Source organism: Vicugna pacos, chromosome 20 (genome assembly GCF_048564905.1).
Source record: "Vicugna pacos chromosome 20, VicPac4, whole genome shotgun sequence".
NCBI lineage: Eukaryota > Metazoa > Chordata > Mammalia > Artiodactyla > Camelidae > Vicugna > Vicugna pacos.
The window spans coordinates 22,715,948-22,728,505 of record NC_133006.1 but is presented as its reverse complement, the minus strand read 5'-3'; the positions used below and the strand labels follow the sequence as shown (position 1 = coordinate 22,728,505).

General features: G+C 42.5%; 1 protein-coding gene across 1 annotated transcript; it reads right to left on the bottom strand.

Moving 5' to 3' along the window:
• Positions 1–116: 116 nt before the first annotated feature.
• On the bottom strand, positions 117–8,584 carry LOC116284713 (HLA class II histocompatibility antigen, DRB1 beta chain-like). Its single transcript, XM_072945267.1, has 6 exons — positions 8,503–8,584; positions 3,684–3,953; positions 2,041–2,322; positions 1,173–1,283; positions 662–684; positions 117–350 (listed from the first exon to the last, which is right to left on the bottom strand). Exons 1-6 carry the CDS (start codon positions 8,567–8,569, stop codon positions 342–344), a joined length of 762 nt encoding a protein of 253 aa, XP_072801368.1. The 5' UTR covers positions 8,570–8,584; the 3' UTR covers positions 117–341.
• Positions 8,585–12,558: the final 3,974 nt, after the last annotated feature.

Sequence of the window (12,558 nt, the reverse complement as noted above, 5' to 3'; positions counted from 1 at the left end):
GGTGGTCCTCACTCCATGTGTATTTGAGAAAAACTTTGTGAAGAAATGTGGGTAAAAGCTATGTTCAAGTGCAAGGAAGGCCATAAAGGTTGAATGAAAAAAGGACCAGGAAAAAATGAAGATAAGGCGCTGTCTTCAGTATCGGGGGTTTCCGGGTCAAGGGCAGGGCTGAGGAAGCCAGCAGGGAGGGCATTTTCTGCAGGGTCACTGAACCAGGGGCAAAGCAGACCCTGAGAAGTACTCTCACTGCGGAAGAATCAGAGCTAAGCAGGAAACTGTTTCATGCTGCAAAGAAGCTGGGACAGAAGGTTCTTCCTTGAGCGTCATCACTTTCCTTCAGCTTAGGAGTCCTGCCAAGAGAGAGAGGACAGAGTTGTTTCCAGATCTAAATTTACAAGCAACTTGTTTACCCCTGTCTCTCAGGGCCTCGTGTTAAAGCACGGTGGTAAGAAGGGGAAAAGTCCTTAAGTCTCCCTGATCAAAGCTGCTTTCGAGCGCCTGCCTTCAGTTTAGTGGAAGGAAGACGCTTTAGTGTAAACTGCCGGATCCGAAGTCAGATCCAAAGTCTTTTCCATCATTTCTGTCTCTTTCTTATCGCCTCTACAATCTGTTCCAGGGAGACTAAATATGTCTCTAGAAGAGTGTTAATTTAGAGCATTACCTGTTGGCTGAAGTCCAGATGTTCTGAAAAAGAGGAGAAGATGTATACTTAAGAGATATGGAGGTAAATCTGTTCCCAAACTCAATGTCCCCACGCCCCCGCCACCCGGGCCATCACTCTTCTAAGACCTCTAAGACCACAGCCCACATCACAGGATGCCAGGGTAGACAGGAGAGCAGACACCAAGGGCGTGCGAGCCCTGAAGAGCCTGTCACACAAACCCAGTGAAATGTCATCAGCCTCGGGTCTCTTCCTGCACTTGTCCCAGGATCTGCACCCAGATCTCCGTGTATGTTCTACTTCTTTTTATCTCTACAAACTATCAACTCTTATGTTCCAAACATCAGTAACTATGAACTATTGATTTCTGGATTTCCCGGAAATTGAGGTCAATTGGGGAAATAAAGGCTTTATATGGACCACTGATATAAAAAGAACTAACTGAGCAAAACCATCGTTCTTCTTCTGAAAAATGTCAGTGGGGAGTCTCAGCTGCCAACAGGCCCCTTACCTTTCTGGTTCCTGAAGTAGACGAACAGCCCCACCCCAAGGCAGAGCAGACCCAGAACGAAGCCCCCGATTCCACTCAGCATCTTGCTCTGAGCGGATTCAGACTGTGCCCCTGAGGAAAGAAGCTAGTTTTAGTGATTTTTTACCCCAAATCCAAACCTCCTTAATTGAGACTGAGATCGAGAGCTTTGAGAATGGGGGAAGAGGGCTGCCCTGGAAGAACTAGAATAGCTGGCCTCTCCTAGAAAAAAATCGGAATCACAGTGAGTAGCTACAAGGTTCAGGCATCAAACTCATAAATACCACAGCCCTGACATGAGGCCACATGACTGCAACATCTGATGAATGAGGAGCCTGGGACTGAATGATGCTAAGAAGCTTGTCTAGGGTGACAGAGCTAATAAAAGGCAGAGCTGAGAGAGGGAGGACACCCCTTTGGTCAGGAAGGGCCCTACATTGGAGAGGATGTGCCCCTTCTCAGATCACAATGAACTCAGAGCAACAGTGTCAGAATCACAAGCCTAGTACAAAACAGGGGACTGGTACCCAAAGCCAAGGGGTGACCATGACCTGTGACATCACAGGAAGCTCGAAACAGACACACCTCTTCCCTGCATGTCAGGCAGAATTGCCTCCCCAGGGGGCATAGGTATTTGTAGAACCTATCAGGGGACATCTGTAAACTATCAGAGGATTTCTATCACAGGCTATCACGGGGCTCCCCCAGGAACTTGTGCTGAAGGAGAGGAGAACGTGGAGCAAATGAGCACATGGTGCGGGGAGAGGAGGAACCTGACACTCAGGAGGAGGCAAGTCCCTCCTCGGGACGGGGCGGGGGGAGGAATGCATGAGGTCACAAAGCTTCTCACTCCATTCCACTGTGACAGGGTGCGTCCAGCTGGGGTGCTCCACTCGGCAGGTGTAGACCTCCCCACTCTGAGGAACCACTTCAAGCATCACCATGGTCTGGAAGGTCCAGTCTCCATTAGGGATCAGGCCTGTGGAGACCACCCCAGCCTCCTCTTCCTGGCCATTCCGGAACCACCTGACTTCGATGTGGCCTGGATAGAAGCCCGTCACAGAGCAGACCAGGAGGCTGTGGTGCTGCAGGGGCTGGGGCTTCGCAGGATACACGGTCACCGTGGGCTCCACTAGGAGAGAAGTGGTAGACGGAATATTGAGGAAGACCCAGTGAGTCTCCTAGCTTTTCCACATCTAGTCTCCAGACCAGACTGCAGTCCCAGGAAGCCAGGCTGACCAGGTGGACCAACTTAGGAGTTAGTGCCATGAGCCTCGACTTCAACCCTTACAGCCTGGGCCCGTTAGAGAGATGCTGAGAACATTTCTGTGTGTGCTTCTATACTGTGATACAGCTCTTCATTGCTGATTTGAATTGTTTACAAATCTTTGCAAGGCAGATAGTGTGTTAGTTAAGGCATGATATCTGAAGCCAGGCTACCTGGGTTCAGATCCAGGCTCCCCGTTTTAGTGACTGATTCTGGGAGAATGTTTACATTCCTCTGTGCCTCAGCTTTCTCACCTATAAAGGGGGATAATGATATTTACTTACCTTTTAGTGTCATGTGAGGATTAATGCACCAAAAGTATGTAAATTACAGCCATACGTGGAATCTAGCCTTCAATGTGTGTTATCTACAGCTTATGCTTGTTTAAGTGGGGAGAAAATAGGGTTCACTGCAGTGTGGACAAACCGGGGAGTAGAGGTGGGGTATTCCTAGGAAAGCTGTCTCCATGCACTCACACCTTACAGCACCTCAAAAATGGTTCTACCCTGGGAAGAAGGAAAGACACAGATGATTTTCTAACTCTATGAGTTGAATCTCGAGAAAAGCTCAAGTCACAAAGGAGGAGGAAAGCAGGAAGGAAAGTCATTCATTTTTAAAGATTCTTATAAGTAAACTCTGCTGATCAATCCCTTTCCTCTGCAAAGCAAGCACACCTACTATTGGTATTGTTACGACTTTACATTTGTCTCTCTTTTTAAGCTGGCGTTTGAATTCAGGGCAGGATCCAGGACTCACGATGTGTGCTTAGTGCCTGAGACAACCCCAGGCACTACCAGCCACAACAAATACTTTTTTTAAAGAAGCAATCTGGTGGAAAACATTTTTACAAGATAGATTTAAGATAAAGTAAGTTATTTCTAACAATTTTGCAGTATATTTCATTAAATAAGAAGGTTTAAATTTCTAAAATGCAAAATAAAAAACTGAATCAAAATAGAAATCACAACCTGGAGAAAATGTCCTCTCAGACCCCAGGCCCATTCCCCCAACCACATGCTCTGTCCCTTCTCAAAGTCACTGCTGAAGTCACGCATTGTCTCCCCGACAACATCCTTTACAGCCCCTTCCTAAATTATACTGGCTCACAGTGCATCCCACCCACCCGGACTCAGTATCTGTCTCTGTCTCTCTCCGTCTCTCTCTCACACACAGACACACACACCACCCCAACACCACCTTTCCCCGGCCACCCGCCCCCAGCTCACCTCGCCGCTGCACCATGAAGCTGCCTATTCCCCAATAGTTTGATCTGCACAGCGTGTCCACCTTGGCCCGCATCTGCTCCATGAAGTCCTTCTGCTGGTTCCAGTACTTGGCGTCCGGCTGCCCCAGCTCAGTCACTGCCCTGAACTCCCCCACGTCGCTGTCGAAGTACACATCCTCCTCCGTATTATAGATGTATCTGGCCAAGAACTGCACCCGCTCCAAGCCGTTGAAGAAACGACACTCTCCCTTAAACTGATGCATGAAAGTTGCTGTGAGGACATAAAAGATCTGGTCACTGGGAGGGCTTGTGGGAGAAGGCCGACAGTGCTGCCCACCGGTGCAGAGTGCTCACGCACTGCTGGGGGCACTAGGACCCCCACTGCTCCGCTGGCGCCCTAAGCACCAGCACAAGCACCCCAGGGGTCCAACTTTCACCTGCCAGTGGTGGAGGAAGGCCGTCCTGGGGGGAGGAGACTCCTCTGATCCTAAGCCATTTGGGGTGCAGTCACTCTGCACAGAGCTGGACCAGGATTTGCCCCATCACCACCTCCTCCTGAATGCCTCCACCAGAAAGACTCTGCTGCCTCCTCTCAGCCCAGACCTTTTAACTATTCCAGAAATGCTTACTTGCCTAGGGCTGGCCTGGTGCCAGGCCTGTGCAGCCCCCTGGGAATCCAAAGAAGGAAAAACAGACATCTCCCCTATCTTCGAGGAGCATAAAATGTAGTGAAAGTGATGGGCAAAGCCCAACATATCATACAGGAGTCAGAAATGTCAGAAGAAAAGTGTGGAGTTCTAGAATGGAGAGTAATTACATCAGGATGTCAGAGAAGTAGCCTCTGAAGAGTGACATTTAAGATGTGACACAGAAGGTGAAGTTGATGTGAGCTAGAGGAAGAGGCCATGTGTGGGGGGGGGGGGAGGGAGGCACATTTCAGGTAAAGGTAAAGGCGTGTGTAGAAGTTTGAAAGAGATGATGAACTTCTGCAATAAACCAGAAGGAAAGAGTTCACTGAAGCACAGAGAGTGAGGAAGGAGGGTGAAAGATTCCACTGGAGAAATCAAAAGAGTCGGGTACTCAAAAGCTTGTAGGCGATCTAGGATTTGAATTTGTGCTAAACATAAATAGGAAACTATTGAGTTTTACGGAGATTAAAACCATGATCCCAATACATGTCCACCATTCCTTCCCTGCATTTCCAAATCCAGATAGCTCATTTTTTTTTTTAATTTGGTACCAAACTCACTTGGCAAATCTCACCTGATGAGATAAGAGGTCAAATATGTCTCTTGGGGTGAGGGGAGTCTGTTTCGTACGCTGTAGGCTGTCTACCAGCATCCCTGGCCTCTAGGCACTAGATGTCAGAAGAAATCTCAGAGTAACAACCAAAACTGGCTCCCAATATTGCCAAATATTAGGGGGTCAAGGAATAGGGGGAAGGACTGGTCTGTCACTGGGTGAGTGCCACTGGTATAAACCATCTAAAAATTTAATTCCTGAAAATCTTATTCCTGCATGAAATTCATATTTTTTTAAGAATCCAGCCCCAGTGGAGAGCTATTTTTCCAACAAAATAAATTTGTTCACAACTAAGGCTTACTTATTTCTTTGCCTCACCAACCAATTAAAAGACATATAATTTATCCTTCACATCATCTTTCTTCTTAATTTCTCTGCCTCTGGTCCACTGCTCATCTATAGCAGTAAACTACAGCCACAGACATTTTATTCCTCTTCAAAGCTCCAACCGACTCATCTTCTAACTTTGGCTCCTACACCCAGTAATACCAGTAGGCATCAAATTACCAGCCTTGTCCACGTGTAGAATTCTCATTTCTGTGAAGTCCCCTCAGAAAAGGAGAAAAGAAGAAAAAAATGATATATAGACAGTTTACAAAAAAAGAACAGGTCCACAGACTTTGAGTAGAGACCTTCCTTAGAAAGAGGGCAGAGAGGAGGGCTCTCTGGACCAGACCAGGTCTACTGACTAATTAGGAATTCTCTAATAGCTTCTTGTCACATGACAAAGTTTAAAAATACTGAGTCACACACCAATCTACCCCAAATCTGTTCACTTTCTCTCTCCCACAGTCTGTGTCACTACCCTACTCAATGAAGCCACAAGCACTTCTGCCCCCGAGAATTCCACCATGTTCCTAAGTGGTGTCCCTGACTCTACTTGTGAACCTTTGGAATCCAGTCTGCAAGTGGTAGCTAGGATTATTTAAAAAAATAAATAAACAAACTGACTCTCCTTATAACCTCTCAGTAGCTTCACATATCTCTATTAATAACAGTCAAAGTTCTCACCAAGGCCATCAGCGCCCAGCATGACTGGCTCCTGACTTCCTCTCTGACCTCATCTTACACGGCTCCCCAACCTGCTTGCTCTGCTCTGGTCACTCTAGCCTCCTTTCTGTCCCTTAAACACAGCAAACACCTCCCCACACTTCAGCCTTTCCGTGCGCCCTCTCCCTGGAACACTTGTCCCTTACATCCTTCACATGTCTGGCTTCTTCTCATTGTCTCAGTTGAACGTCACCTCTTCAGGTAGAGCTCTGCAGACACCTGAACTGAAGTTAGGTGAATCCATTTCTCTGTTCCATACCCCTGAAGTACCCTTTTTTCAGGGCACTTATTTCTATCTGAAATGTTTTTCCTTGTGCTCGCTTTGGCAGCACATATGCTAAAATTAAGATGTGTTTCCTTGTTAAATGTGTGCTGGATAACAGTTGCCTTCCACCCCTGTCATTAGGTTAGTTCCATGAGAGTAGGGGACTTTTCTGTGTTATTCATATAGAATTCTCTGACCCTAGAAAAGAGCCCAGTATGTAATAGTTGCTCAGAAAAACATTTGTGATCAAAATGAATAAACCCAGGGTTCTGGGGACTGATCTTGGTGGGGATCCTGGAAAGCAAGAAGGGGCTCCAGCTCCAACACACTTTTATTCTGATGACACATATCCTTCCCATTTCCTGGGAGAGATTCAGACAAACTTCCTTTTGCTCCTCCTACAAGGTGGAAGAAACATTCATAGGAAAGAAAAAGATCATTTCTTGTAACAACATTATCATATAATGGAAAAGAATCTGAAAAGAAAATATATGTATGTATGTACTTGTATAACTGAATCACTCTGCTGTACACCTGAAACTAACATTGTAAATCAACTACAGGTCAATAAAAACATTTTTTAAGAAAACTAAAGCCTTTATTAAAAAGCATACAGGATTCCATTACTTATACATGCTGCATCTTATTCATCCATTCTTCTATTGATGTGCACTTAGGATGCTTCCACATCCTGGCAATTATAAATAATGCTGCTGTTAATAGCAGGGTGTATGTATGTTTTAAAATTAATTCTCATTTTCTGGTTGGCTTTATTCCTTTGATAACTATGTAAGTTTAAAAAGCTAAAGCTCTAAAGTTCTTAGAAACAATGAACAGTATATATATGTAAATTTTAAAAATATGTGGAGTATATTGTGTATATGTATATACATGCAATATATTGTATATGTGCAGTATAATTGTAACAATTCTACTTAATAAAACTGAAAAATGAAAAAAAATAAAAAATAAAAATAAATTTAAAAAGACACAGAAATTTTCATTAGGTTTTATCTCATCCAGTTGATCTGCTATAGGGCTGACGGTCTGTGTGAATTTTGGGGATTTTCAGTAATGGTGATGATGTAGCTGAGAAAAGAATAGGGAAGGACCAGATGGAGAGGACATCAAATATGGCTAATGAAGGAAATGAAAGGGCATTCTTAATGAACCTATGAAATATGGGCCCAAGACCTTGACAGGCCAATGAGCTCCCTTGACCTGCTTATTGGCTTTCAGCCTTGTGGGATGGAAACAGCCACACTGTCTGTACCCTGCTCTGGCGTTATGGTTTGCCATGTGAAAATGGTGATATTTGACTACTTTTGACATACAAAAACAGAATTTCCTATAATTTATCCTCCACTAGTTGCATCCCTTCTCATGAGCTCAAGCGAGAGAATGGAGAAATGTGGGTGGAGAAAGTAACCACGTAGAAGGATTCAGAATAGCTTTATAATTAACAGTAACCTGTGTCAGGTTTTCTGAAGATTCCTAAAGCTCTTTAAGGCATCAGAGAACACTCCATAGATGCTCCTGATCCACAGGGTCATTCCACGTACAAATGATCCCTGGTTTAGCTCCAGGGTGTCTTCCCCAGGAGAAACAAAGAGAAAACAAACCCCAACTTCTATCAGAGAACCTCCAGGGTAGGGATACAGGCCTTTTAAACACTGTGGTTCAGGGAAATAGAAAAAAATAAAATGGCAAGGCACTTTGATACATTCTCACGTATTAGGGAGAGACAGCGACATCATAGATCCTGTTAAGGTCATAACACATGATCTTATGTGAGAGATCTTTCTAATTCCTTGAGATTCCCCATAAAATTTTCAGAGGAACTTTTCCTTTTTCTGACACAACATAATAAGGGCAATAGTCTGATGTGGAATTATTCTGACATCCTTACTTCTAAATCCTCTTAGGATCCCTAGGGAAGGGGATGTAAGGCTGGAGAGGTTTTATTGGAGGAGAGTTGAGAAGAAATATCCCACAGAAATGGAGGCACCTTAAGCAGCACTCAGAAGGCAAGCATCCAGGGCCCTTGTGTTGTGGAAGGAATGGAGAGTCCACATGATCACGATCGGAGATGACTGAAGAAAATGTCACAATTCTTTAAGGGATGTGGTCTGGACAGAGAGACAGAGGTAACTCCCTTCCTTCCCCCACCCCATGAGAGCTCTCCCCCAAGGTGTGCACTTACGTCGGGTCTCCCTGGCCCAAGCCAAGGGATGGCTCACCACCATCAGCATCACTGTCAGTGCTGCCATCGAGGGAACCACAGACACATCAGGCAGGGGACAGAAGACAGAGTGTGAGGGGAGCAGGTAAGTGTCACAGTGAGGACTGGGACCCTCCTCAGCTCACATGCCAAGCAATGCTGACCAATGAACTCTTTGTTCCTGGACTGGGTGACCTAAGTGTTGGAAAAACCAATCAGCTTCAGAGCTGAGTGGCATCATCAGTTGCTGGTCAGAGATTCAGCATGAAGATCCTCTTCTGAAACTTAGAATTTCCTCTATAAAAGGATTGTTTTAATTTAGTGTGTTAGAGGTATGATCCAACCGTATCTGAAACATTTTAATTGGGCCCCTGCTGTGAGCCAGCTCTGTGCTGGTCAGTGATGTGCCACATATTTGAGCCTTTTAGGAACATTCATTCCTCTTACTTAAAGACAGGGAGTCACCAGTGCATGTGTGACTGTGAGGAACTGAGGAAGTGGAGAGAAATGGATTGCAATTTAGGGGAACTTTAATCTGTCTATTTTGTACCATAACTTAGTGTTGTAGACTTGGGAAAATAACCTGTATTGTTGAAAACAAGGCACTTCAATTTTTCAGGTATTTCAATGCTGAAAAATGCTGTGATTCTGTGGATGCCTGAAGGAACAGCGTCCCTGGTAACTGATGATGTGACAGAATTGCAGCTGTTGTGTGGAGAGTAGAGTCTATACCTCCTGACAAATAAGAATGTCTCTGATCAACTGAAGGAAATTAAAAGTTAGTCAATAATTTAATGTAAGTGCAAATGTTTTCCAGGTTTGTCTCCTGATGCTGTCACTGAATTCAGTGGCACCTGGAGAAAACACAGAGAGAACGGGGCTTATAGGAGGCAATCTACGTGGAATGGAGTGTCTTGAAGGTACCTTTGTACCACTTAACCTAACAATGTAATAAAGCCAACTGCCCAAATCATAGCAGGCAGGGGGCTGAGAGATGGCTAAAGAAGCCTTGGGCACAGTAGTTCAGCTTTAGAATGTAATATTTCATGTAAAAAAGTGTTCAATTCCTCATTCCTGTTTCCATTAGAATTTCCTCACTTTATTGGGGTTATACCCTCTTATTCAACCTCTCTTGTTTATCCTAAGAAAAGATAAAAGAAGACTTTGCTAATGAATACGTTAAGACTGTTCAGGAAAAAGAACCCTATGGAAAAACTATGAATTACATCCTTTGATATAATCATATAATTTTAAACATACAAATCTACTTTAGATAATTATTACACATTATGCTAGTATAAATGTAGTATCTCAGGTTTAGAATGGACTTTAGACGACAACTATCTGTCCAAAGTTCAGCATTAAATCACACTCCACCCAGTTCTGATAAGCATTCATTCTTCATGTGCCTTAATATTCCTAGGGACAGTACTCACCGGGCTGCAGTGAAAAAATGATAATAATTAATTGAGAAATTTTTGTGCTTTTTACTTTGTACCCAGAATTATACAAGGAGTTTTTTACACAGCTTTTAAAAATTTAATTCTCACATTATCTCAGTGATTTTAGTACTCTTTTCAACCCTACAAATGGAAGGAATAAGATGATGAGTGGAACCTTTGCAAAGATCCAGGGCTAGATAATGGTACATTCCAGATTGAACCAAGATATGTGTGACTCCAAACCACACAAGCTCAGACATTGCATCATACAATGTCACTGTCAATTTCTGAAGAAAACAATATTCCTTAGATTGAAACTATTCTCATCACTTTAATTCATGGATATATGTATCAATAAGACTACTCCTTTTAATGAATGACAACATTTTATGTAAACTGAGACAGCTACTATGTAGCAATTCTAGTTTCTTCAAAGGATTCCCACCATCTGCATTGTTACTCTCCTCTGTAAATGACAAAGCTTGCATTTATCTTATGTAATCACCCTCATTGCTCCTCACCAGTCTCCTTCAATTGAAGATAACAGTGACCTCCAAATTCCTATATTCAATCTAGTTCTCAATTATTATTTTAGATTTCTTAGCATAATATAGTGCTACCTGAACATTTTGGAATAGAATAGAAATAGTCACTTCCTTTGGAAAAATTCATTTCTATTAACATGGAAATTTCAAAATTTCTTGGAGTGGTTGGGTTGAAGCCACTATTGTCCCTGGATCTGAGGAGAATCTACAATAATCCAGTACCATTGATAGTTGTGTAATTAACTAGTTGTGACATGTGATAATTTGGAAAAGCCACGCTAGGGTTCACCTTAGATAATAGAATAAAAGGAATGGCAAAAAAAACTAATTATATATGAAGAACATACTGAAATATAGTTAAAGAGAATATCGTCAAAACTTGTTTATATAAATTTGACACACCATTTACAAATCATACAAATTTCTTTTTTAAAAAGAATTAGCTGTTGGGGGGTATATCTCAAGTGGTAGAGCGCATGCCTAGCATGCATGAGGTCCTGGGTTCAATCTCCAGTACCTCCTCTAAAAATAAAAATATTTAATTAATAAAGTAATTGAATAACAAAATAATAAATAAAAATATTTTTAAAAAGAATTAGCTAATGACTGTGACCTAAATTCTGTTGTTGTATAAATTTATGGGTAAAAAATATCCTACTTTTCTTCAACTTTTCTGCAATATTCATTCAATAGAAGAATAGTTCAAGTAAAACAATGTAGCAACTGTCACCAAATTATCAATCCTACAGATGATCTCAAGGCTGAGCTTCTTCACTGAAAGCAGGAGACACAATCCTGCTCAACTCCCGCTGTGTAAGAGAAGTGCTAAATAAGGGCTATTTCCTGATGAAAAGGCAGTTAAATTGGTTTCTGGAAGAAAGTGCTTATCAGTACAGAAGTTCTAGTCTCTGCTCTCGGTGCATGAGACCATAGGTTTGCTTTTAAGGAAAAGAAATCACAACATTCTTGGGAACAAGCAAGTGACATCAGAGGTACACAGATTTGTTTTGTTTCCTTTGAACAAGAGGCTGGTTAAAATTTCTTTTTTACATTTTTTATATTTTTTGCATTTTTATAGCATTACAGAATGTCTTGAGACTTATCAGTTGTCACAGAATGGGACTCACTTATAGGAAGCCTTAATGGTTGCGATAAATTGGAGGAAATGGGCTTTTAGTTATCAGCAAGCCAGTTAGCACAGAATATCTGTCTCTTGTCCAAGTAGCCTCAGAATATTTTTTGTAGTTTCAGAAAGATACCACCACTAATCTGGAACTTAGTGAGAAGGGTACCTTTATCTAAGGAAAAACTATAATTAATAAGAAATAGATAAACAGATTCAATTTCTTCTTATCATGAAAGATATGTGTTCTGGGCAGACGTCTGCCATTTACAGGCCACGTTAGCAGGCTCTGTGAGACCCTCTCCAGTGAGGAGAGCTCAGCGATGTCCTCCATTAGGAACTTCGGGTGGAGCCAGTCTTTACACCATAGTGCTATCTAAGTCAGTAGATGGGTCTTCAACTTCCAAATGACATTCTTTGACTCGACTTACCTGTCCTTTAATATTTTAATCCAGGACTTTTTTTAGAACCAGAATGTTTGCCATTAAGCAGTCACAGAAAGATCAACTAGAATTTACATGGGCCCATCTGTTAATATTGTATGTAGGAGACGTTCCGTTTTCTTTCCCTTTGATCTAGATCTGATGTTAACTGTACTGTGGCAAAGCATCTACCTCCTTACCCAGTAAAAATATTGGCCAGATTATTTTCCAAAATTCCACTTTGTTTTTCCACTAGCAATTGCCCAGTGATTCCACGTGTACCTAGAATGTTGTTTGTTTAAGTTCAATGATAAAAATATTTTAGCAGTTCTTTTGCTAGTAGTCCATCCTTATAGATATACAAGTTTCTACCCCCAAAAAGTAAAGTTACTAGTGATTATTCTCCACAAATGGGAGAAGGAGATCTGAGTCAGCTTTGGTAAATGTGCGGGGTAGATTAAAGAAGGGTGCAAATTATTTGCCTTTCACCTCATGGAGATGTAGAT